Source organism: Leopardus geoffroyi, chromosome A1 (genome assembly GCF_018350155.1).
Source record: "Leopardus geoffroyi isolate Oge1 chromosome A1, O.geoffroyi_Oge1_pat1.0, whole genome shotgun sequence".
NCBI classification, from domain to species: Eukaryota; Metazoa; Chordata; class Mammalia; order Carnivora; family Felidae; genus Leopardus; species Leopardus geoffroyi.
Genome location: NC_059326.1, coordinates 239,381,150 through 239,406,125, shown reverse-complemented (window position 1 = coordinate 239,406,125; position 24,976 = coordinate 239,381,150). Strand labels below are relative to the sequence as shown.

The 24,976-nt window shown below is 52.1% G+C and overlaps 1 protein-coding gene across 9 annotated transcripts; it reads left to right on the top strand.

The window, feature by feature from the left end:
* Positions 1-559: 559 nt before the first annotated feature.
* EXOC3 (exocyst complex component 3) lies at positions 560-23,049 on the top strand. 9 transcript variants are annotated; one of them, XM_045443462.1, is made up of 14 exons: positions 606-673; positions 1,441-1,497; positions 2,139-2,329; positions 3,211-3,430; positions 11,697-12,378; positions 14,131-14,248; positions 15,088-15,213; positions 16,250-16,350; positions 18,030-18,140; positions 18,233-18,383; positions 19,658-19,780; positions 21,112-21,273; positions 21,695-21,822; positions 22,573-23,049. In XM_045443462.1, exons 3-14 carry the CDS (start codon positions 2,186-2,188, stop codon positions 22,742-22,744), a joined length of 2,238 nt encoding a protein of 745 aa, XP_045299418.1. In that variant the 5' UTR covers positions 606-673; positions 1,441-1,497; positions 2,139-2,185; the 3' UTR covers positions 22,745-23,049. The 9 variants fall into 9 exon arrangements, with proteins under 9 accessions (XP_045299437.1, XP_045299483.1, XP_045299418.1 ...); XM_045443471.1 differs by having other exon boundaries at positions 647-727; XM_045443497.1 differs by lacking the exon at positions 606-673 and adding an exon at positions 796-1,017.
* The last annotated feature ends 1,927 nt before the right edge of the window (positions 23,050-24,976 follow it).

The following is a 24,976-nucleotide window of genomic DNA, read 5'->3' as shown; positions in this document are numbered from 1 at the left end:
CAAGGTGTAACAACAGCTAAGAAGCTGTGAAGTAACAAGCTGGGTGTCGATCTAGACAGTCAGATGTGACTGATTACCAACCGTTACCCACCTCGTTCATTAATTTACTGAATGTCTGCCCTATGCCAGTCACGGGCCTGGGGAGGAGCTGGGGCACGGCGAAGGCCACAAAACCCCTGCCACATTGTAACAGGAAAGAGATGTGGACAAATAAATACACAGAGCCCCAGTAATGGAAACCAGGGCGGAAAATACTCAAGATGAGGCGGAGCGATGGAGGGGCACAGTGGCTCCCTCACTGAAGGAGGTCACAGAGGGTTACAGAAAGGACACACGGGGAAAGAGACCATAGTGAAGATGAGTACTGAGAACGGTGCCCAAGGAGAGGCACTGGCAGGTGCACAGAACAGCCGGCCTGGGGCCGCGGAGGGGAGAGGACAGGAAGGGCTGGAATAAGAGGGGCTGAGTGAGGAAGGGACCCTCCTCACTCCACCCCCGTGCGAGCGACCCGGGCCGGGACCCGGTCCTGAAGGCTACCTCGCCCGGTGGGAGGAGACAGCCACCCCACAGGTCTGACAGCTCAGGCCCCGCCTTTCCGGCGCGCGGCCGGAAGCGGAAGTGTCTGTGGGCGGCTTACTTCCGGGCCCAGAGCCGGGCGGCGGCGGTGGAGGCGGTGAGTCGTAGACGGCGGCGGAGGAGCGCGAGCTCCTGAGCGGTGGTCGGCGCGGTGCGAGGACGGAGGGGACGGAGGGCGTAATGGGAGGGGTCGGGCGGGGAAACGCGCAGCACAGCCGGGCTCTCGACTGTCGCGGCCCGGTCGCTCTGTGGCGGGGAAGGCTTGGTTGAGGCCGCGATGGGTAGGGGCCTGTCGACTCCGAGAGCGCCGCTCGCTGGGGAGCTTTCGGGGGGCACCGAGCCAGTCGCAGGGGGCCGTCCGAGGCCTGCTGTGCGCACCTGCGACCGGCTGGAGGCCCGCTTCTGCGGCTACCGTCCCGCCCCGTGCGGAAAACCGTGCAGGTGTGCGGCCGGTGGAAGCGCGGGTTACCTCTGCAGTGAGTGTCGGCTGAGGAGGAAACGCCTGCCTTCGGATGGTGGAATTTAAGGCTGGTTGCCTTTGGCATCTGCGCATTTTTCTGTCCCGTTAGATTCTCGGCATTGGTGGGCATTGGTGGGAAGGACTGGTTGCAGCGTAGTGCCTTTCGAAAGAGGAGCAGGAAGGCGCATCCTGCACCCAGTGATTACCTGATACAGAGCCCATGGCGGAGATAGTCGGTGCAGTTCTGGGTTTTTCTGAAAGCTGTGGGAATGAGGAGTAAAGTATTAAGGGAGAGGATGGCCCTTTCGCTTTAAGAAGCTGTATACAGAAAACATGCGCAGAAGTAGGAGTTTAATAGCTGAGGTCAGGGGATCCCGTGTGTATGAAACCCTCTCATTTGGCAGGCCTCACCAGATACCCCTGTTGGTGCCAGGAATAGAGCTCTGGAGCTGGGTTGGAAGGTAGGTTTGCCCGGCGGGCAAGCGTCGGTGCTCTGCACGTTGTACCTGAGCACAGGTGCCTTCTGCCCCCTCATCTTTGTTTATTGGGCTGTTCGGTGCAGGCAGCGGAATGCTGGGTATTACAGACGGCAGTGAGTTTTGAGGAGAACCCTAGGGCGTGGGCTGGGACTTGAGTAGGGGAGGGGTGAGGCATGTTGAGGTGCGTGCTGTCCCTGTGCCTCCGCGTCCTCACCGAGGCCTCTGGGCACAGCCGCCCGCCGATGTGGCCAAAGGGTTCTGTGAAGGCTCCAGAAATTGGCCTTGTCTAGGGAAGAGAAGTCCCTTGGAGACCGACAGCTGATAGGACGAGGGGTCTGAAGTCCCCACGGACACGTTCTCTGTTCAGAGATCAGAGTTCATACCTGTGAGTGCCTCTGCTCCACTTAGGGGTAGAACTGTCTTCATGTCAGAGTTCTGAAGGTTTGCATTTCGTATTAAGGAGCTCGTAATCCCCGCTCAGCTTTCGGGTTTAATGGGTGAATGATCTCAAATGCTGTCTTTACAGCTCCATTGTGAACAGCTGACCGTTAGGGGAATGAGTTCTGTACCTGACATTTCTTCCTTCCCTGACCTCCTCCCGCGCTCTCCCCCCACCCTCACAGGACACCTCTAGCATGACAGGTGCAGACATCCCACCTGCTTTGTAATCATGAAGGAAACAGACCGGGAGGCTGTTGCGACAGCGGTCCAAAGGGTTGCTGGGATGCTTCAGCGCCCGGACCAGCTGGATAAAGTCGAGCAGTATCGCAGAAGAGAGGCCCGGAAAAAGGCCTCTGTGGAGGCCAGATTGAAGGTACGAGACCAGAGAGGCCATGGGCGTCGGCTTTACTCCCAATCAGGACAGATCTCTTTCTTTTGAGTCCTGGGTTTCTGCACAACATCTTCATTGTGGTTTTGCTAAATTAAATTGGATTTTGTGACGATCTGGAAAGAGGCAGAATGGAACATCACCTTTCCTTAACACATTCCTTCCAACCCTGTATTACCAAGCAGTAGATTCACAGAGGAGATGGTGGGAATATTGGAAGTCCCAAAGGAACAGCCTTAAGAGAATGAGGCTGCAAGGTCACCTCTTCAGTCGAAAACGCTTTTAGCCTCCAGGCAATGGCAGGCTTGATGAGACAGGTGAGGGTCATTCATTTGTCCCAAAAGGAAGCATCTGAAGGCCGGTTAGACTTATTTAAAATGGTAGTTTTTCTTTCATTTAAAAAATAGTTTGGACCCGCTACATTTGTAGTCAGAATTTTTATCTGTTCCAGAAACTTGTGGGATTAACAGATGATTATCCCTGGTGACTTAGGAACCTTGTGCAGTCTGTTACCATCGTCTTAATGATTTCTACCTGCAGTTTATGACTCCTGGGTCAGGTGTGTTCCTGGCTTTGATTGTGCCACCCGGTCTTTCCCTTCCCTGTCCCCTCCACCTGCTGCCATTCCTTCATGCCCCCTCCCTTCTGGCTGTGTACAGCTTGCTCGTGGCCATTCGGCATCACTGGTGGAGGGAGTCTGAATCTCAGATGTACCAGTTCTGTGCAGTGGCACTGTCCGTCATGAGACATGAGCCAGAGAGAGGGCCGGGGGGTGGGACGGGGGAGAGACAGAGAGAGAGAGAGAATATCTTAGGCTCCAGGCCCAGTGCAGAGCCCGACGCATCTCCCCTGGGTGTCTCCCCTAGGCTGCGATCCAGTCCCAGTTGGATGGTGTGCGTACAGGCCTGAGCCAGCTCCACAGCGCGCTGAACGACGTCACAGACATCCAGCGGTCCCTGGCCGATGTCAGCAGAGACTGGAGGCAGAGCATCAACACCGTTGAGAGCCTCAAGGATGTGAAGGACGCTGTCGTGCGGCACAGCCAGCTTGCTGCCGCCGTGGAAAACCTCAAGAACATCTTCTCAGGTGGCTGGGGGGACAGCTGAGGAGGGCGGGTGCCTTGGGCGTCAGGGGCAGCGTGCTGTCTGTGCCTTTCCCCACAGCTCTGTGGGTGATGCGGGGTGGACCCAGCTTTCGTGCAGGGTGTTTTGTAGACCTGCCTCTGCACGGATAGTGGGTTTGATTCCCGCCTAAGCAGTTGACTACTTGTTTGGACTAAGGACGAAGGGACCAGTTGCAAAGACCAGGAGAATGCTTGTAGTTCTGTTTGCCAGGACAGAGGCACAGAAACGGGTTAGTCAAATAAGCGCTATGGGAGCTTCGCTCCCCTGGCCACAGTATGGCTGTTAGATCAGGGGGGCCCTGACAGGCCAAGGAGAAGATGCATCCTGGTGAACAAGACAGAGGGTCCAGTTCCCAGAGAGAGGTGACGCAGGAGAGTAGCGTTTTCTAGGTGGAAGAGAGTGCTCACAGGCCAAGGGTGGGGAGGGCAGAGGAGGGACTGCTCTGCGGCGTCAGGCAGCTCGGCGCTGGGGACCTTGGGACCTGGTGGGGGTCTGGGGGCTGGCGGAGTGGCGCAGGGAAAGGGAGTATGGAGTGGCCCTTTCGGAGCCTTGCCCCGACACCTCATTACTGAGAAGAAGTACACTCCACAGCCTTGTGGAACAGTGTCAGTCACCTGGGCGGGGCTCTCTGTCCACTCTGCACAGTCCAGAGTCTGTCTCCCGCCACCCTCATCCCCTCCCTTTATCAGGGTCACCAGCATCCCAGCCAGAGGCCTTGGAATAGTCTGATCCCGAACCTTCCTTTATCCCATGTCTGGTGTCCGTGGATTCTCTGTGTCCTTCCCTAAACTCTGCTTGACCCCTGAACATCACAAGGCCGCGTGTCTCCCATCACTGTGGAACTGCAAAGCACCTTGGCAGCTTGCGTCCTCAGGCTCTGACTCCTCAGGCTCTGACTCCTCGCTCTGCACTCAGCCTCCCAAGGTCTGATACCTTGGGCCACCTTCCACGTTGCTTCCCACATAGCTATGTGAACGGCACAGCTGTTGCTGGCCCTGCAGCGGGTGCTAAGGAGGCAGCTCCTCTTGGTGGCTGTCCCCAGGACTAGCATGGAGTCCCCACGCCCGACTCTCCTTTGTGACACCCAGCTGGCACCTTGCTAGTTAATCTCTCTCCTTATGATTTCCTTCCAGTCTTGTAAAACTAACGCCAGATGACCAGAACGTGACTTTACTGGAAGCAGTCCATCCACAGGGGTTGAAAATAATTTCCTTCCCTTGAGGAATGAATGAGGCTGTGTTACATGTGTATTTTTGTTAGGAGTAGATCTTACTGGGAAGACGTGCTGGTGTTTTGTTTTTGTTTTGCTTTTTCTTTTTATAATTTTTTTAATATGAAATTTATTGTCCAGTTGGTTTCCATACAACATCCAGTGCTCATCCCAAAAGGTGCCCTCCTCAATACCCATCACCCACCCCCCTCTCCCTCCCACCCCCCCATCAACCCTCAGTTCTCAGTTTTTAAGAGTTTCTTATGCTTTGGCTCTCTCTCTCTAACCTCTTTTTTTTTTTCTTCCCCTCCCCCATGGACTTCTGTTAAGTATCTCAGGATCCACATAAGAGTGAAAACCTATGGTATCTGTCTTTCTCTGTATGACTTATTTCACTTAACGTAACACTCTCCAGTTCCATCCGTGTTGCTACAAAGGGCCATATTTCATTCTTTCTCATTGCCACATAGTATTCCCATTGTGTATATAAACCACAATTTCTTTATCCATTCGTCAGTTGATGGACATTTAGGCTCTTTCCATAATTTGGCTATTGTTGAGAGTGCTGGTATAAACACTGGGGTACAAGTGCCCCTATGCATCAGCACTCCTGTATCCCTTGGGTAAATTCCTAGCAGTGCTATTGCTGGATCATAGGGTAGATCTATTTTTAATTTTTTGAGGAAATTCCACACTGTTTTCCAGAGAGGCTACACCAGTTTGCATTCCCACCAACAGTGCAAGAGGGTTCCCGTTTCTCCACATCCTCTCCAGCATCTATAGTCTCCTGATTTGTTCATTTTAGCCACTCTGACTGGCGTGAGGTGATATCTGAGTGTGGTTTTGATTTGTATTCCCCTGATGAGGAGCGACGTTGAGCATCTTTGCATGTGCCTGTTGGCCATCTGGATGTCTTCTTTAGAGAAGTGTCTATTCATGTTTTCTGCCCATTTCTTCACTGGATTATTTGTTTTTCAGGTGTGGAGTTTGGTGAGCTCTTCATAGATTTTGGATACTAGCCCTTTGTCTGTTATGTCATTTGCAAATATCTTTTCCCATTCTGTTGGTTGCCTTTTAGTTTTGTTGATTGTTTCCTTTGCTCTGCAGAAGCTTTTTATCTTCATGAGGTCTCAGTAGTTCATTTTTGCTTTTAATCACCTTGCCCTTGGGGATGTGTCAAGTAAGAAATTGCTGCAGCTGAGGTCAGAGAGGTTTTTTCCTGCTTTCTCCTCTAGGGTTTTGATGGTTTCCTGTCTCACACTCAGGTCCTTTATCCATTTTGAGTTTGTTTTTGTGAATGGTGTAAGAAAGTGGTCTAGTTTCATCCTTCTGCATGTTGCTGTCCAGTTCTCCCAGCACCATTTGTTAAAGAGACTGTCTTTTTTCCATTGGACGTTCTTTCCTGCTTTGTCAAAGATTAGTTGGCCATACTTTGGTGGGTCTAGTTCTGGGGTTTCTATTCTGTTCCATTGGTCTGTGTGTCTGTTTTTTTTTGTTTTTTTTTGTTTTTTAAATTTTTTTTTCAACGTTTATTTATTTTTGGGGGGACAGAGAGAGACAGAGCATGAACGGGGGAGGGGCAGAGAGAGAGGGAGACACAGAATCGGAAACAGGCTCCAGGCTCTGAGCCATCAGCCCAGAGCCTGACGCGGGGCTGGAACTCACGGACCGCGAGATCGTGACCTGGCTGAAGTCGGACGCTTAACCGACTGCGCCACCCAGGCGCCCCTGTGTGTCTGTTTTTGTGCCAATACCATGCTGTCTTGATGATTATAGCTTTGTAGTAGAGGCTAAAGTCTGGGATTGTGATGCCTCCCGCTGGTCTTCTTCAATGTTACTTTGGCTATTCGGGGTCTTTTGTGGTTCCATACAAATTTTAGGATTGCTTGTTCTAGCTTCGAGAAGAATGCTGGTGCAATTTTGATTGGGATTGCACTGAATGTGTAGATAGCTTTGGGTAGTATTGACAGTTTAACAATATTTATTCTTCCAATCCATGAGCACGGAATGTTTTTCCATTTCTTTATATGTTCTTCAATTTCCTTCATAAGCTTTCTATAGTTTTCAGCATACAGATCTTTTACATCTTTGGTTAGGTTTATCCCTAGGTATTTTATGCTTCTTGGTGCAATTGTGAATGGGATCTGTTTCTTTGTCTTTCTGTTGCTTCATTATTAGTGTATAAGAATGCAGCTGATATCTGTACATTGATTTTGTATCCTGTGACTTGGCTGAATTCATGTATCAGTTCTACAGGCTTTTGGTGGAGTCTGTTGGATTTTCTGTGTATAATATGTCATCTGCAAAAAGTGAAAGCTTAACTTCATCTTTGCCAATTTTGATGCCTTTGATTTCGTTTTGTTGTCTGATTGCTGATGCTAGAACTTCCAACACTATGTTAAACAACAGCAGTGAGAGTGGACATCCCTGTCGTGTTCCTGATCTCAGGGAGAAAGCTCTCAGTTTTTCCCCGTTGAGGATGATATTAGCTGTGGGCTTTTCATAAATGGCTTTTATGTTTAAGTATGTTTCTTCTATCCTGACTTTCTTGAGGGTTTTTATTAAGAAAGGATACTGAAAAAAAAAAAAGAAAAGAAAGGATACTGAATTTTGTCAGATGCTTTTTCTGCATGGATGGACAGGATCATATGGTTCTTATCTTTTATTAATGTGATGTATCACATTGATTGATTTGTGGATGTTGAACCAGCCCTGCTCCCAGGAATGAATCCCACTTGATCATGGTGAATAATTCTTTTTATATGCTGTTGAATTCGATTTGCTAGTATCTTATTGAGAATTTTTGCATCCATATTCATCAGGGTTATTGGCCTGTAGTTCTCTTTTTTTACTGGGTCTCTGTCTGGTTTAGGAATCAAAGTAATGCTGGCTTCATAGAATGAGTCTGGAAGTTTTCCTTCCTTTTCTATTTTTTGGAATAGCTTGAGAAGGATAGGTAATATCTCTGCTTTAAATGTCTGGTAGAATTCCCCTGGGAAGCCAAGATGTGCTGGTTTGACGGCCTTCAGGCTTTTCTCGTTACCTGCAATTCAGGAGTACTGTGCACACAGCCTCCCCCCCCCCCCCCCACTTTATTTTAATGTAAGATACACAGGGTGGAAAGTTTATCAGCCTGATTGTTTGCGTGTACAGTTCTGTGGTGTCAAGTGCTTTCACGTTGTTGTGCAGCTGTCATGACCACCCACCCCCGGACTCCTCTCGTGAAACAGGCACGGGACAGTGTTGCGTGCCCGTCACATGCTAGTAAAACTGAAAGAAAAAACAAATTTTACACCCGTTAAATGTTAGCTCCCACTTCCCCTCCCTTTACTAGTTATGGGTCTGTTTAGATTTTCCGTTTCTTCAGGGGCACCTGGGAGGCTCAGTCGGTTAAGGGTCCCGCTCTTGGTTTCAGCTCAGGTCATGATCTCACGATTACGAGATTGCGCTGACATCGGGGAGCGTGCTTGGGGTTCTCTCCCTCCCTCTCTCTGCCCTCGCCTGCTCACACTTGCTCTCAAGATAAATAAATAAACTTAAAAAAAAAAAAAAAAGATTTCCTGTTCTTCAGGGTCAGTCTGGGTGGGTTTGTGCCCCTTGTCTAGGTCGTTGTACAGTTTCCAGGACTCTTGTGGTCGTATTTCTGCAGGATCGGCAGCCATGTCCCCACTTTGATTTCTGATTTTAGTATTTGAGTCTTCTCTCTCTTTTTAAGACCATTTAGCCAAAGGTTTGTCAACTGTTGATCTTTTCAAAGAACCACCTTTTGGTTTTGTCGATTTTCTGTGTTCTTTTCCTGTTGTCTGTTTTGTTTCTCTCTGCTTTCCTCTTTACTGCCTTCCTTCTGCTGACCTTAGGGTCACCCTGCTCTTCTCCTGGTTCCCTAAATTATAAAGTTCGGTTGTTGACTTGACATTTTTCCTTTTCTTTGATGTAAGCATTTAGAGTTCATACACTTCTCCTTTAAACTGCTTTCCTTGGTCCCATGAGTTTTGGTGTGCTGTGTTTACTAGGTATTTTCTAATTTCTTTTGTGATTTTTTTTCTTTGATCCAGTGATCGAATATGTTTAATGTCCACAGATTTGTGCATTTTTCTAATGTTACAGATTTCTGACTTCATCTATCATGGTTGGAGAAGGTATTTTGTATAATATCTGTCTTTTAAAATCTACTGAGATTTAATTAGTGGTGTAAGATATGGTCTGTCCTGGAAAACGTGCTCTTGGAGGAACAGGTGTGCCACTGCTGGGTGGAGTGTCCCCTGGGTGTCTGTTAGAAGTCGGTGCTTGTGTGGTTCAGGTCCTCTATGTCCTTCTCTCTTGACTGCTTGTCCCGTCCGTTACTGTGAGTGACATCGAAGTCTCCCAACTATGATCACAGGACTGTCTATTCCCCAATCTTGCGGATTTCTGCTTCGTGTAATTTGGTGGTCTCTCATTGAGTGCGTAAATGTTTGTATCTTCTGGCTGTAAAGAGCTTCTTATTAACATATAATGCCTTCTTTGTGTCTTGTAAACTTGTTGATTTGGGGTCTGTTTTGCCTGATATTGGCAGGACCACCTGCTCTAATCTGGTCACTGTTCACATGGAGTGTTCCCTCCGGCCTCTCATTTCACACGGTTTGTATCTGTGGATCTCAAGTGAGTCTCTTGTAGATGCCAGGTGGCTGCATCCTGTGTTTTTGTCCATTTTGCGGTCTTGGTCTTCTGATTGGAGAGTTTAATCCACTTACATGTAGAGTAATCCCTGAGAGTGGGTGCCTTACTTCCGTCATTTCCCCATTTGATTTCTGTGTGCCTTACAGCCTTTGTGTCTATCGTTTCTGCATTATTGTCTTGTTTTGTGTTTAGTTGATTTTTTTGTAGTGAGATGTTTGAATTACTCCTCATTTCCTTTTTTTATATATCCAATAGCTGTTTTCTTTGTGGTTACCATGGGGATCACATTTAAAAAATAAAGTTAAAATACTCTGAATGTATCCTGGCTTAACTTCAATAACACATGAAAACCCTCCTCCTACATGATGCCGTCCTTACCCCTTTTCAGTTGTCGATGTCACAAACTTCGTCTTTATCTGTTGTCCAAAAACAGACTCACTGGTTGTTGTTTTTTATGTATTAGTCTCAAATCATGTGGAATTATAAACCAGTTATAGTAATATTATCTTTGAACAAGGAATTTTTTTCCTAGCTGTATTAGTCTTTTAAATTACTTAGAACAAAAAGTAAAGGTACAAACCAAAGTTACAATAACACTGGCTTCTCCAGCTACCCATATATTTCCCTTACCCAGATCTGTATTTCTCGACCCAGCTTTGCATTACTGTCCCGCATCCTTTCCTGTCACCTGCAGGGCTCCCAGGAGGTCTCCGGGCAGGTTTTGGGGTCACGAGCTCCCTCAGCTTGTGTGTGTCTGGCAGTGTCTTCATATCTCCTTCATTTTGAAGGATAGTTTTACTGGGTATGGGACTCAGGTGACAGTGGTTTCCTTTTAGTCTTCGACTGTCCCAGCCCCCTGCTGTCAGGCCTCCACGGTGAACAACCTTCTTGTCTTACTGAGGTTCCCTCATAGGCAGCCAGCTGCTTCCCCCTCACAGCTTTCAAGGTTCTCCCTTTGTCTTTGGTTTTCAGCAGTGTGTTTGTAACATGTCTTGTTCTAGATCCTCTGAGTTTTTTCTTCTTGGAGTTTAGTGAGTTTTCAGATGTTCATAGACCTGTCTTTGATCAAGTTAAATGCAAGTTTGACCACTAGTCAGATGATTTCTCTGCCCCCTTTTCTCTCTTTCCCTCTTCTGGGACGCCCACAGTGTGCGTGCCGGTCACCTGATGGTGGCCCACAGACCCCCGAGGCTCTGGTCACTCTCCTTTAGTCCTTTTTCCTTCTGGTCCTCTCACCTGGTAATGTCCATTGTCCCATTTTGGTCTGCAGTCTTCTTCTGACCATCAGACCCACCTTTGTACACTTGAGATAAATGTTTTCACTTTCAGGGTGGTTTTTGGTTTCCTTTTAGGGTTCCTGGCTCTTCATTGATGTTTGCATTTTGTTCCTGTGTCATTTTCTGGACTTTCTGCACCTCTTTCTTTAGTCTCTGGAGCACATTTAAGACTTGCTTTAAAGTCTTTGTCTGGTAGACCAACCACCTAGTGTTTCTCACTGATGGTTTGTGTTGGGTAATTTTTTCCCCTGAGTCTCCATACTTTCCTGTATCTTTTTATGACTTGTGATTTTTTTTTTTTTCCTTTGGACATTGGGCATTTGAATCTGGTAACCTGAGAACTCTGAAATCAGGTGCTCCTCTTCCCCAGGGGGTGATTTTGTTTATTACTTGTGTTTTGGTTATTGGAGGCTGTCCCTGTGCTGCAGATCAGACCAAGAAGTATTGAAGGTCTTCTCGGGTCTGCTGAGCCTGGACCTATGTCTGGAGGGAGAAGGGAATAAAAACAGGGGGGGAAAGAGGCGCTGGCTCTTTAAATCCCCTAGAAGTCACCTGGTGGAAGAGAGAAGGGTTACAACATTGGTGGTGGGCCTGTAGTAACAGTGGGCTCCACCTCCGTGTCCGCATCTCCCTGATCAGCCAGCAGTGGGGACACAGATCCTTAGTATTGGAGGACGTGGTCCCTTCTGCTCACCCAGGTTCTCTCGGGCTGTGTGCGAGCTGCTTCAAGAGCATGTGGCGGGCTGGGCGGGGCCTGGGGAGCTGCTCCTGTGCTCAGAGCTGCGACGGACCGAAATTAACCTCAGTTTACCACCAAGCCTTCTCTGGGAAGTTGCTGGCCTTCCGCAGACTCCACAGTCCAAGTAGTTACCCAGCTTCTGCCAGTGCAGTTGTCTGGGTGGCAAGACAGGTCCCCATGCTGTGTCCTCTGTGTCCTTCCCAGCCTCCCACACAGACAGGTGCCCGTGCTCCTCCTCCCCAGCATCCCGCACAGACAGGTCCCCATCCTCTGCCTCCTTCCCAGCGTCCCGCACAGCCTTTTGTGTGGTTTTCACAGTGCCATCTTGTGCCTTTTTCCCTAGTGCCCGAGATTGTGAGGGAGACCCAGGACCTCATAGAACAGGGGGCGCTCCTGCAGGCCCACCGGAAGCTGATGGACCTGGAGTGCTCCCGGGACGGGCTGATGTACGAGCAGTACCGCATGGACAGCGGGAACACTCGTGACATGACCCTCATCCACGGCTACTTCGGGAGCACACAGGGGCTTTCGGACGAGCTGGCCAAGCAGCTGTGGATGGTGCTGCAGAGGTCACTGGTCACCGTTCGCCGTGACCCCACCTTGCTGGTCTCAGTTGTTAGAATCATCGAAAGGGAAGAAAAAATTGACAGGCGCATACTCGACCGAAAAAAGCAAACTGGTTTTGTTCCTCCCGGGAGGCCCAAGAACTGGAAGGAGAAAATGTTTGCCATCTTGGACAGAACCGTGACCACTAGAATTGAGGGCACGCAGGCAGACACCAGGGAGTCGGACAAGATGTGGCTCGTCCGCCACCTGGAAATCATACGGAAGTACGTGCTAGATGACCTCATTGTTGCCAAAAACCTGATGGTTCAGTGTTTCCCCCCGCATTATGAGATCTTCAGAAACCTCCTGAGCATGTACCACCAGGCCCTGAGCACGCGGATGCAGGAGCTCGCGTCCGAAGACCTGGAGGCCAATGAGATCGTGAGCCTGTTGACTTGGGTCTTGAACACCTACACAAGGTAACTCCGGGTTCACTCCTGCGTTTCGTTCGCGTAGAGTTGAGTCGTCTTGCTCTGGTGTGTGCTCGGCACCCTCAGACTTTGTTTTCTTGCCAACGAAAGTCTCCTCTCTGGCCTGTTTGTGGGCTTCCCCTGAGGTCAGGGCCCAGACTCTGGTTGTGTGAACGCCCTTGTGTTTAGGTGGCGCCCTTGATGCCCAGGCCCTGTCGAGCGGCTCTGTGTTGCGCTTTTCTATGATCCTGAGCCCGCTGTGCACTAACCCATTCCCTCCTTGCGGTGGCACCCTGAGTGTGTGATTTCACCCCGTTGGACAGGTGGGGACGCGTGGGCACAGGAGGCCCCGGGACCTGCATAGTCACATGGCTGGGAAGGAGGCACCACTCCGTCCTCCTGGCTTCCGGTGCCCCCAGTCTGGTTTACTCTCACCAGTAGCCGAGAAAAGTCTGTTCTCTTTGCATTCCAGCCTTGTGGTTTTATCAGTTCACAAAAGGAATGAGCGATTTTGTGCTTGATTGGTTTGAGGTTGATCTAAGAATCTCGGGTGAGGGGTGCCTTGGGGGCTCAGTCGGTTAAGCCTCTGACTTCGGCTCAGATCGTGATCTCACGGTTTGTGAGTTCGATCCCCACATCTGGCTCTGTGCTCACAGCTCAGAGCCTGGAGCCTGCTTTGGATTCTGTCTCCCTCTTTCTCTGCCCCTCCCCCACTTGTGCTCTGTCTCTCCCTGTCTCAAAAATAAATAAAACATTAAAAAAAATTTTTTTTTTAAAAAGATTCCCTGGGTGTAAATCTAGGATGAAAAGTCTTTTAATAGTCACAGAACTTTCTGAAGTTCACTGAGGAAGACCTTGTATTTCTTTTTTATTTATTTATTTATTTTTTTCTTTTAACATTTATTTATTTTTGAGACAGAGAGAGACAGAGCATGAACGGGGGAGGGTCAGAGAGAGGGAGACACAGAATCCGAAACAGGCTCCAGGCTCTGAGCTGTCTGCACAGAGCCCGACACGGGGCTCGAACTCACAGGCTGTGAGATCATGACCTGAGCCGAAGTCGGCCGCTTAACCGACTGAGCCACCCAGGCGCCCCAGACCTTGTATTTCTTACACATAGTGGACTAGCTGTTGGTACTCAGCGTTTTCATCGTGAATACACATTTAGGGGACACGGCATAAGGTGTGTGAGTTTTCTGAACATTTAAACCTCGGACTTTTGAGGACTAGCCCCACGTAGATACTAACTTCTTTATGGAAACTTTTTTCTGGAACTCAGTTCCCATCCGTGTCTTCTTAAGCACAGTCGCCTGAACGTATTGACACTTTTTGCTGACTCACGTTAGGTTATGAACCGCATAGATTAGCAACACTAACTTCAGGGTCTGGTTTCTAAATTATTGTACTTGGGTGTTACTCCCTTGTTTGATAGAACCTGTCTACTGAGCACCTTGTATTTGCCAGGCCCTGGCCTTCCCCATGGGGAGGTGCTATGGGGAGAAAAAACAGTTCTTCCTCCCGCAGGGTTTCTTTCCTGAGTGATGTGGGTGCAGCCGGCTGAGGCCAGGGAATGAGCCGCCTCATGTGGCCCCTTCTCGCCCAGCACTCTCCCCAAGCCCTGCCTCCCCGCCCCGGCGTGGCATTGTGGGGGGGGGGGGGGGGGGGCGGGGGCCTTCGTGTATGACAAGACCCAGGAGCACTTACCTGAGTGTTTTCTGTCTTCCTAGTAATTATTCTTTCTCGTACCTGGTTTTGCCATAGTGCAGAGATGATGGGGAACGCGGAGCTGGCCCCAGAAGTGGATGTCAGCACCCTGGAGCCTTTGCTTTCTCCAGATGTGGTCTCTGAGCTGCTTGACACATACATGTCGACTCTCACTGTGAGTAGGTGCTGTGTGGTCCCGAGCCAGGCTGTGTCCCTCACGTAGACCACGATGTGGGCTCTCTGGGTCAAGCTGCCGTCACCGAAGCCAGTGGGCAAGAGAAGGCAGGGGAGAGACCTGTTTTGATGTTGGCTTCCTCAGGATGTGCAGGCTCTGTTTCTGAGAAGTTGGGTCTTGAAGTGCACGTGGCCAGTTAGATGAGGAGGGCGGCTTGTCCTCTGGCCACTGGGTCTGGAGGTTGAGGTACGTGTTTGAACCTCCTCCGGCTGGAGTGAGGAGTGAGCCTGTCCTACCCCTGGAGGCTTTGGGAGGCCCCTGGATGTCCTGCTGACGGGCAGTGGTGCCAGCCAGCCTCTTAGAGCTGAGCCCAGGAGTGGGAGGGTGGTGGCAGTTGGGGACCAGATGCCGCTCAAGACCCCAGGTGGCCTGTGGTGACAGGAGGAGGTCAGGGTCTGCTTCCTTGGACAAGGTGAGCCCGAGTAGCAGATAGCATTCTGACTGAGGTGCTGAGCAGGGTGGGGTCTGTGTCCTGAAGCGACAGTGCTGGTGTGCGGTCTTCGTGGACGGGTCTGCTGGGAGCATGGCAGCCTTTGTGCTTCTGTGTACTTCTGACCGGCCTGGCCTGGCCTGGCCTGCAGTGAGGTTCTCGCCCGGAAGGTTGTCTGTGGAGGCCCCACCTGCCATGGTGGTGGCTTGTGGCACGGCTCGTGTGGGAACGGGGACTCCCGGGACCCTGAGTTTGGTTTCTGCTGCTGCACCCCTGAAGAGAGGACATTGCCTTGCTTCAGAGGGACCTGTTCTTCTCTTCTTTCTCTGTGATGCTGGACTTCTTTTAGTCAAACATAATTGCCTGGCTGCGGAAAGCACTAGAAACAGACAAGAAAGACTGGCTGAAAGAGACGGAGCCCGAAGCCGACCAAGATGGGTACTACCAGACGACACTCCCTGCCATCGTCTTCCAGGTACTGTCGCACCGTCGAGGGTCATTCCTGGGCTGTCCATGGGCTCTGTGGGTGCTGCAGATCAGCATGAAGCCGCCCCTGTAGTAAAGACAGAGGGAGCCCCACCTCGTACTTCAGGCCCTTCTCCGTCTGAAGCAGTTGTGCCCACCGTTGCTTTAGTTTCCGCGAGGTGTTCGGATTTGAACTAGCACCTAACTACGTGTTATTTGCGTATGGTGCTCAGATAGGAGTTTGCTTTCTGATGTTTCCTCATGTTGGAAACGTCCAAGATTTGTCTTCATAAATGCCGCCTGATTGAACATCGCCTGATGGATTTGGGAAGGGGTCCTTTATGTTTTGGCCATAATCATGCCTTCTTGTGATTACTTTTTGATGCCTGGCACTTGCTGGCGCCCTCCAGCTTCTTTCCTGTCGGCTTTTCTTCCTGGAGGAAGCTTTCTGGCAGGAGGGGGGCTGAGCCGTGTTCCGATACTTGTGTGGGACCGTATCAGTGGCATGTGCTTGGGCACCAGCTGGGCACAAGTAAGCGATGCGGGCGTCTGTCTCTGGGTGACACCGTCAGCATCCGATGGGGCCCCACCCTTTCCCTTATTTTGGAAACTGGTGTCCTGACAGGCCTCGTGTGCCACGGGCCTGGAGTTGGCTTGGCCGTCTGGCCTTTCTCTGTCTCTGTACATCTGCCTCCCCTCAGTCCAGTGTATACCCTCCTAACTCTTCCTAAGGAATCCCCGTGGCAAATCATAGCCCAACCCCCGGCACCCATGTGACCCCAGTCACACCCAGCCTCCCTGTCTGGGGAGCATATACATTTCCCTCTTTGTGGAGACCAGCCTGTTTGCAAGTAATTAGGAAGTGATTCACTTGGTTTTTTTCTATCTAGTGAGAAAGTTGTTTGACTAACTTTGTTATTTTTCAAGCGGTTTCATTTTTTTTTTCCTGAATGTGGACTGTAACTACCAATTGGCAGATAGGGGTTTTATGTAACGGGAAACTCTTGTGAGTTTATATGACAACTGACAAGTTCTCCAATTTTTAGATGTTTGAACAGAATCTCCAAGTTGCTGCTCAGATAAGTGAAGACCTGAAAACAAAGGTACTAGTTCTGTGTCTTCAGCAAATGAATTCTTTCCTGAGCAGGTATGTATTTTTGCCAGCGTGCTGATTTAGAAAGTGTATGTTTTCAAAACTTAAAAGCAAAATTTTGATCCCGATACGCCTGGTGTTAAAAAATGCTTGAAGCCCGGATTTGCTATAGTGACCTTTGTTATTTTGAAACAAGCCTTTTCTTACTGTCTTCCTTTGGAATGGACTGTGCCATTTTCCTGAGAGTCTGGACGGGTCCGCTGGGCAGTGAGGTCAGGGCCGCCGTCATTAGAGTCTCCTCCAGACACGTCCTTCCTGTTGTCTGAACTGCCCCTGGCCCAGGAGGGGGAGACTCCTTCGGTGGTGGCTCCACATTCCGTCACTGGGAGTCGGCCCTCCAGGGTGTCTCGGGGTGTGTTTCCAGGACCCCTCCCTCTCTCTGCATTGTTCACAAAGGAGATTTTCAAACCTCTACAGAAGTAGAAAGGTGTAAAAACCTCAACCCGTCATCCGTCTTCAAAAGCTGTCCCTTTAAACCCCCTTCACCTCATCTGTACACCCCGAGGACTTTAAAGCAAATCCCAGACATCCAGGCACCTCATTTCCTGCGTTCTTATCTCACTGTAGGACCATCAACCCACGTACACGTGAGCATCCTTTCTTGGGATCATCTGACACCAAATTTGTATTTGGGTCCCCCCGTCCCCCTGTTGATCCAGGAAAACCTCTTTCAAGTTACATATTCAGACGGGGTAGCGGCAGGGTCTGCATTGCGAGGTCTTGGGTCCTCGAGTGCGGCCTTGCCCCTCTTTCAGCCACTGGCCTGTGGACGCGTGTCAGATTATCTCAGTGCCTAACCCTGACTGCCATCCACCTGCCAACCACGTGTTGGCTCTAAAGGCTGTGGGTTTCATCTTTATCACCTTGCCCTTTGGCAAGAAGCCCGCACAGGTAGTGTGTACACGAGGAGATGCACGTCCCTGTGTCCTCTGCTGGCTCAGGCGCCGACAGCTGGGCCCCTCACTGAGAGTCCCCGTCAGTCACCCACCTGCGCATCATGGCCTTGTTTAGTCCTTTTGTTAGCAGGAAGAGGAAACTTTCCTCATCAGCCTCAGAAGCTTGATTACCTGAACCACATGTCGGACAGAAAGGCAGAATAAATGCTTAATTATTTCTCTGTAATTGGCAGTTTTCAGTTTGCTTCTTTCTTCAGGTCTTTTAAACATACATACGGTACGTTGTGCTATTCTACTCCTGTACGTGTTTAGGAATCTAACAAATTCAGAAATAAAGTGTGTAGTGATCTCACTTGCTTGTTTTCTTGACCTCAAATGAGTTATTTATTTTTGAGTAATTTATTGGTTCTTCTTCAGAAAGTGAAATTTTATCTAATATTTGATAATGTTCTCAACACTATCGTATGCATTTCTAGGCAAGTTGTATGTCCGATGAAATAATAATTTCCCATTTACTCAGAAATATTTCTAAATATTTGTGTAATGAGAATACCGAACCATATTTTAAAGCCCGATAGAAGATTTATCTTCAAGAGTCCGTTTAAAGTGATCAGCTTCCCTGGTCTTACAGATCATCCCAAAACTCCCCTTATTCGTAAAGACTTGCCTGCTCAGGTGTCAGCGGTGCCAGATGTGTTTCTGGGGTGTGATGTCAGCGTGGCGCCGGCACACCCACCTGCCCCTCGACTGATGCTTACCGGGGGCTGTGTGTTCCAGATACAAGGACGAAACCCAGTCGTACAAAGAACAACACCTGAGGGACCGGCAGCACCCGCACTGCTACGTGCAGTATGTGATCGCCATCATCAACAACTGCCAGACCTTTAAGTAAGTGACCGTGGACAGGGCGGCCCAGAAACAACAGAGGAGCGGGTAAGGGCGCTCGGCCGCTTCACGGAGCCGTAACTGTTGCCTCGTAGAGAATCCATAGTCAGTTTAAAGAGGAAGTACTTGAAGAGTGACGCGGAGGCAGGCGTGTCTCTGAGCCAGCCAAGCATGGACGGAATTCTGGACGCCATTGCGAAGGAAGGCTGTGGCAGCCTGCTGGAGGAGGTCTTCCTGGACCTGGAGGTGGGAGCCGCTTCTTTGCCATTTCGTTTCTAGGCTGAAAATGGGGCTACCGTCCCGTGTGCCCTCGGGGACACGCACCCAGCTGACACTCGACTTCACCTCTCTCACTGTCAAAGGGCTTTTTCCGTCTCTGTGACGTACGCCCGTACGACAGAGGCCTGGGTTTGGGGCCCTTCCGATGTACAGCTGAGCAGGGACCCCGTGAACTGTGAGGAGACTCAGTGGGGGCAAGTGTGCAGACGGATTACGTTCATTAGCGAGTTCTCGAAACCAGAACCAAATTGAGAATATGTGCACGCTGCACACGCATCACGTAGACCAGTCTCAGCTTCGAGTGAAAACACAAAACGAGCCATTAACAAAGTGCGTTTCGCATCGCATCTGAGGGATAATGCACCGAGAACAGCAAGTCAGGTTAGATGGCTTAGCGCTATCTAGAGATGTTCGCGGAAACCGGAATATACCGAACAAACTAAAACCGTGATCGATCTCCGGTCCTGCTGGGAAGGAAGTAGCTGGAAAGGAGCTTTTGGGGTGATTGGTGGGATCGTTTTGTGAGGGCTGTAACTTTCTTGAAAATGGCGTAGAAAACAGATGAAATGTATACGTTTGAAATCATTTCAAAATAAAGTAACAACTCTAAGAGAAAAGTAATGGATGACCAAGTTTCACAGAACAGGGTTTTTACAAGTGTCCTAAATACAAAACAAAATTGCCTATCTCCCTGACCCTCAGGATATGCAAATTCAAGCCAAGTGGTATCTGTTGCTTAGCGGGACAGCAAGGGTTAAACACGGCAGTACCTGTCCGTGTTGTCGCCGGCCTGGGGACAGACGTGCAGACAGCAGTTTCTGGAGGGCTACTGACGCTTCACTTTGCACACTTGTGGACTGAGTTACGCTCTTGGGGTTTCACCTGCAGAAACACAAATTCATCGCAGCCTTCTTTGTAATTGCCAAGTGTGAAAAACTGTAAGTGTCCGTCAGGCTGGGGTAAATAAGTTGCAGAGTATCAAGCAATAAATGCACGTGAATGTTAAAGGCAGCACGTGTACTGCAGGCGTGCGTAGAGGACGCAGCCCAGCACGACGGTCACGTGCGGCGTCCACCTCCCGCAGCTAAGGTACGCGTTCGCGGATCGCGGGCCAGTGGGGTTTCCCGTGAGTGTGTCTGCTGTCACAGAACGGCACCAAGGCTCTGCAGCACCTTCCTCCCGATGCACGTGACTTGGGGACAGCGTCCAAGTGACGTTTTTCTCTGTCCTTCGCTTTTCAGCAACATCTCAGTGAGCTGATGACGAGGAAGTGGCTGTTGGGGTCCAACGCCGTGGACACCATTTGTGTTACCGTGGAAGACTATTTCAATGACTTTGCCAAAATTAAGAAGCCGTATAAAAAGGTAAGGGCGCGGGCACAGCCACTTGGTGTTGGCGTGTGCTCACCTGCGTGTTGGAGCCCACACGGCATCTCGTGTGGAACTCAGTGTCCAGCTCTTCTGTGACTGGTGTTCGCAGGTGGTTTCAGTAACCTGAGGCAGGGAGGACACATCAGCGTCTAAAGGGGTTTCTGTTGTTCCTTTAGCCTTACTGCCTCCTGGCACCCCACCAAACCGTCTTTGGCACAAGGCCACACACGCAGGCAGTGCTCGTGATGGGGACCCCTGGCAGGGAGGGTGGAGGCAGTGGCTGTGGACCAGGGTGAAGCAGCCGTTCCCTCTCCGGATCCCCGTCCCGGGCACAGGCAGCCTGGCTGTGTTTCCACTCGGGCAGAGGCCCAAGGGTCCTTCCCCGTGCGGCCGGGCCCTGCGAGGACCTGGGAGCCCCGCTGCAGATGGGCGAAGGAAGGAGCCGTGTGCCCGAGCCCCCGTGTCCCTCGGCCGTCTGCGCGAAGTCCTCCTGCAGGGCCCGGGCGTCTCTCCTCACTCCCTCCTCGCGTGTCCTGCCAGGGCGTCGGGCCGTGCTTGTGTACCGTAAAAAGTGATATATTTTAAGAAGTTTGCTTCGGGCTTATGGAAGTGGTTTTAATACACGGACCTCACGTTCAGATATTGTAAAACTTTGTGAGTGTTTCTAGGATTTGCCTCTGGACCCTTTCAGACCTGTACGTGCGTGGTTGTGTCATTTTAACAGAGACACTGTTTTCGTTCCTGGTCCTCGCACCTTCCGTGTCTTCCTGTCCTGCTGCGTTGGCTGGGACCCAGTATAGCCCTTGTCTAAGGACTAATTTTACAGGGAATTCTCGTGACTCAGCCACTAAAAGTGATACCTGTAGGGAGGCCCGGTGGTTGGAACCCCCGACTGACCGGTCCCCTCGCCTGCCAGGAAGCCTCTGGCCGGTCAGAGGTCGGCGTGCAGCCCTCTCGTCCGTTGCTTGCACAGTTTTTGGTGCCACTGTTTACTTCCGTAAACATCTGTTGTGTCGATTGAATGCCGGGGTCTGGCAAGTGCTGTGTGCAGGCCTCCGGATGGTAGACGGGTCTTGTCTGGACGGCTCCTCTCGGGCGGCTGGCGGGCGCGTGTCTCGTGAGAGGACCTTGTTTCCGGTTTCCTTCCACCACTCAGTGGAAAGCACCCTAGCGAGTGGGGTTGTGGTTCAGCGAGGTGATGCAGTGCCGACCTCGGGTGCGCACCTGCTGGAGGCTTCTGCCGGCGACCGGCGAGGGCTCGCCCCCCGGGTCTCCACAGAGGGTGGACCTCCGCAGGGACCTCGCTGACCCTTGTCTGCCCGCAGAGGATGACGGCAGAGGCGCAGCGGCGCGTGGTGCTGGAGTACCTGCGGGCCGTCATGCAGAAGCGCATCTCCTTCCGCAGCGCAGAGGAGCGCAAGGAGGGCGCAGAGAGGATGGTCCGGGAGGCCGCGCAGCTCCGCCACCTGTTCCGGAAGCTGGCCTCCGTGAGTGCCGCCTGGGCCCCGAGGCTTTCTCATTGTCCCCACCCCCAGGGCCGTAGGCCAGTTGGTCGGGGACCGGGTGACCTGTCGGTCTCTCTCGTGCGAACGGGAAGGTCTGGTGGACCCCGTGGCTGAGGCTTCGTGCACTGGGGCGTGGCTTCTAGACCCTTGGGGGGCAGCGCTAGCCAGACGCTGGCCTGACCCTCATGGGCAGTCCTGGGCTCGCTCACTCCCTGTCGACTGTCCCCGCCCTCCTGCCGGTAGCACCGCCATTGAGTGCTTGGTGAGGGCTCCACTGTGGATCCTGAGCTGGATCCAGAGCCACCTACGTAGGAGGTGGGGAGCCAGCCAAAGTGAGGGCTTGACAGAGACTCGTCAGGGGTCCCCCTTTGTGGCCCTCAGCCGCTGGCGCCCTGTCTTCCAGGGTTTTGGGGAGGATGCGGATGGGTACTGTGACACCATCACTGCCGTCGCAGAAGTTATTAAGCTGACAGACCCGTCTCTTCTCTATCTGGAAGTCTCCACGCTGGTCAGCAAATACCCAGACATCAGGTAAGGGCCAGTGTGCCTTCCTGTTCCAGCTAGAATTCATGGCACAGAGCAGCAGGCTCATTCCTAGGGTCACTGGGAAGATGGGAGAGCCTGGCTGTCAGGTGTGAGCGCCACTGGGGGGGCGGGGCGGGGGGTCTGGGCTCCTGTGGCGACCGCCAGGAGTAGAGTGGACTGCAGAGAACAGCAATGTCTCTGTGCCTCCCCTGGCCCTCCACAGGCCCTGGAGCCCACAGGCCCCCAACATGGGACGCATCTCCTGGGGTCAGCACCAGTGAACAGGTGGGGCGTCGGTCACGCTCTGTTTGCTGGGGAAGGTGCACAGCAAGGTGGCTTCAGGAAGCTCCTCTTGTGCTCCTGGGTTCAGAGAAGAGGGGACACGTGCCACACTCGACCAAGACACTCGGCCAGTGTCTTCCCTTTCTGCCAGTGTTCTGGGCTTCAAGCAGGAGGGCCTGGTGGTCCTGTCCTCCCCAGGGTCCTCCTGCTCTAGGCAGGCAGTCCATTAAAAATTTAGGAGAACAGAGTCTAGAAAGCTTTGTGCTTGTAGCTTGAAGAAAAGGCCACAGTGAGAGGAGAACTCTGGTTTCTCTGCTGTTGTTACGAGTGGTCTGCAGCTGTCCAGCCCCCTCTGGGGCCTTGGGGTTGGCTGAGTCAGGCGTCGGGAGAGCACTGGGGGAGTTTGAGTCGGGCCTGGGGGCCAGTGGCTGTGCGTGCACCCCTGACGCAGCCCTGGTGTCCCCGCATCCACAGGGATGACCACATCGGCGCACTGCTGGCCATGCGGGGGGACACCAGCCGGGACATGAAGCAGACCATCATCGAGACGCTGGAGCAGGGCCCGACGCAGGCAAACCCGAACTACGTGCCCATCTTCAAGGAGATCGTGGTCCCCAGTCTGAACGTGGCGAAGCTCCTCAAGTAGCCCGTGGGCCCCAGCCTCGCTGTGGCGCTGTGACCGTCCCCCACCCTTGGAAATGCGTGGCGGCCAGAGGGACATGAGACGCCCAGGTCCCGCATGCCTGCCTCTGGTGGGACCGCGCTCGTGGCTTCTTGATGAGTGAGCTCTCTGATGGTCATGGCTCTTCTGGTTTTCTCCTCTCTTGTCGTTTGAGGGGGCCTCATGGTGCCTGTCCCCCTTAACCTCTGGGTCTCCCCTCATTTCTGCACGGTGTAAACACCTCCAAAACTCTGCCGCTCAATAAAAGAGTCTAAACTCTTGCAGGAAAATGAAGACTTCCTGGTTGTGAAGGGTTTCTTCCTCGGGGTGACCTGGTAAGGTTCCAGGGCCCGGAAGCTAGTTTCTGGTTGACAGGTGTGCAGCCCAGGGACGTGCGTCAGTCCGGACCGGGGGGCCTGTGTTCCGCAGCTCTGCGTGGAGCCCCCTCGTGCTGAGAGTCCTACCGGGTGAGGTTGGACAGGCGTCCCTCCGGTACGCCCTCCCGTAGGAACAAGCCTGGCACCCGTGGGTATGGCCGGGCAGGTCCTCGCTGGAGACGTCGTGAGCGTCAGGTCTGACAGACTCGAAGTGAACGTGAACGTTTATCTGGTGCGCGCTTCAGGGTCTGTGCTTACGCCTGACACGGGACCCCGTAGACCCCCGTTGTGTAACCATCTCCACGGCAACTGCTTCAGCAGTGGCTTCGTTTGCACAGTAGTCTTTAATCTCATGACAAATTAACAAAGAAGCGACGCCAGAGTGAACGGTAGCGACTTGTATGTGGGGTTTGAAGGGTCCTGACCCTTCCCCACGCTGCCGTTCGCCAAGGGGGTTCCTCAGATGCGCCGTGCGGTGCCGGCCACGATGAGGGACGGGGTGTTGCCCTGCTCCCCCACCCTCGCTTCAGGGGCCCAGGGACTGCAGACCCCTCGTGAGTGCGGCGGGGGCCACTCTGAGCAGCCGAGTCTGAGTCTCTGGGACGTGGGCTTCCCTTCCTCTCCAGCCACGTTCAAGGTGCAAAGCTGGTAACCACCTTTATTTCCTCTTCGCGAGATAAAAAAAATTCACACGTAGGACTTTTTCTGGAAGGAATCCACGCCTAAACGGGATGAAATAACTAAACGTGGGATGCAGTTCCTAGAACCGTTACTGGTTCAGGAGAGGCGTAACTTTTCGACAAATGCGTGGTAACGCCCTGCCTCTTCGTGTACATGCTAAGTATGACGTCTTCATGCCTGCGTGGAGCAAGTGGCCAATGCTTCTTGAGCGCATACAGCGAAGAGTCAGCGATCGCTAGTTATTGTCCCTATAATAATAAGAATACATCTGTTTTTCCCCCAGCTGAGAGAATTTTCACTCCGTGTTACTTTGGAGCAAACATCCGGGGTGAATCTTCACACAATGACAGCAGACCCCAGTGATGCACATGGTTCTGGCCGGTCCCCTTGCCCTGATCGTGTGATGGTCACTCCAGTGTCCCTGGTCCCCGCTCACACCTGCTTCCGGGATGCCTGCGGCGATGGTGGGCTGAGCACGGGCTGCCTGAAGTGAATGCCAGATGCCGGCGCGTCCCAGACCCTGGGGACTCGTGGTTTTGAAGGCAGCACTTTGGCCAGGATGCGGTGGGAGTGGTGGGGACAGCAGAGGGCCGCGTCCTGGTGGTTGGGTGACACCCGGGGGAGGGTCACCTCCAGGCCAGTTGGTGCCAAGCGTCCACTGGGGAAAGTGGGCTTAACGGGACGGCAGCCTCCAGCCAGTACCGGAAACAGGTTCGCGTCGGGCCACTGCAGACTCGCTGAGTCTCGGGGCCGCTCTCTTGCTGTTCAGTTGGAAGAAGATGCGTCCAGGGAGGAAATTTCCTCGACTCTCAAGTTTCATTCACAGGCCTCCTGGTTTGTTTGTCTGGCTGGGGTGCAGTCTTGCGAGCTGAGGCTCACCGGGGGTGCTGTCCCTCTCGAGTCCACCACTGTACGGCCCAAACAGCTGTGACCCCACAACACGGAGCCTGGAAGCACGGACACGTCTTTCTGTCCAGAGGAAATCTTCCAGGGAGGGTGGGCCACGTGGGGGCCTCGGCTGCCCCGCCCTCCCTCCTGAGTGGGGCGCCTGTCAGCCAGGCATGCCACAGGGATACCAGTGCCACCTGGGAAGAGACGCGGGACTCGGCGAGGAGAAGCCCGGAGATGGGCTCCCTGGACAGCCCGTCCGGGAGAGCGC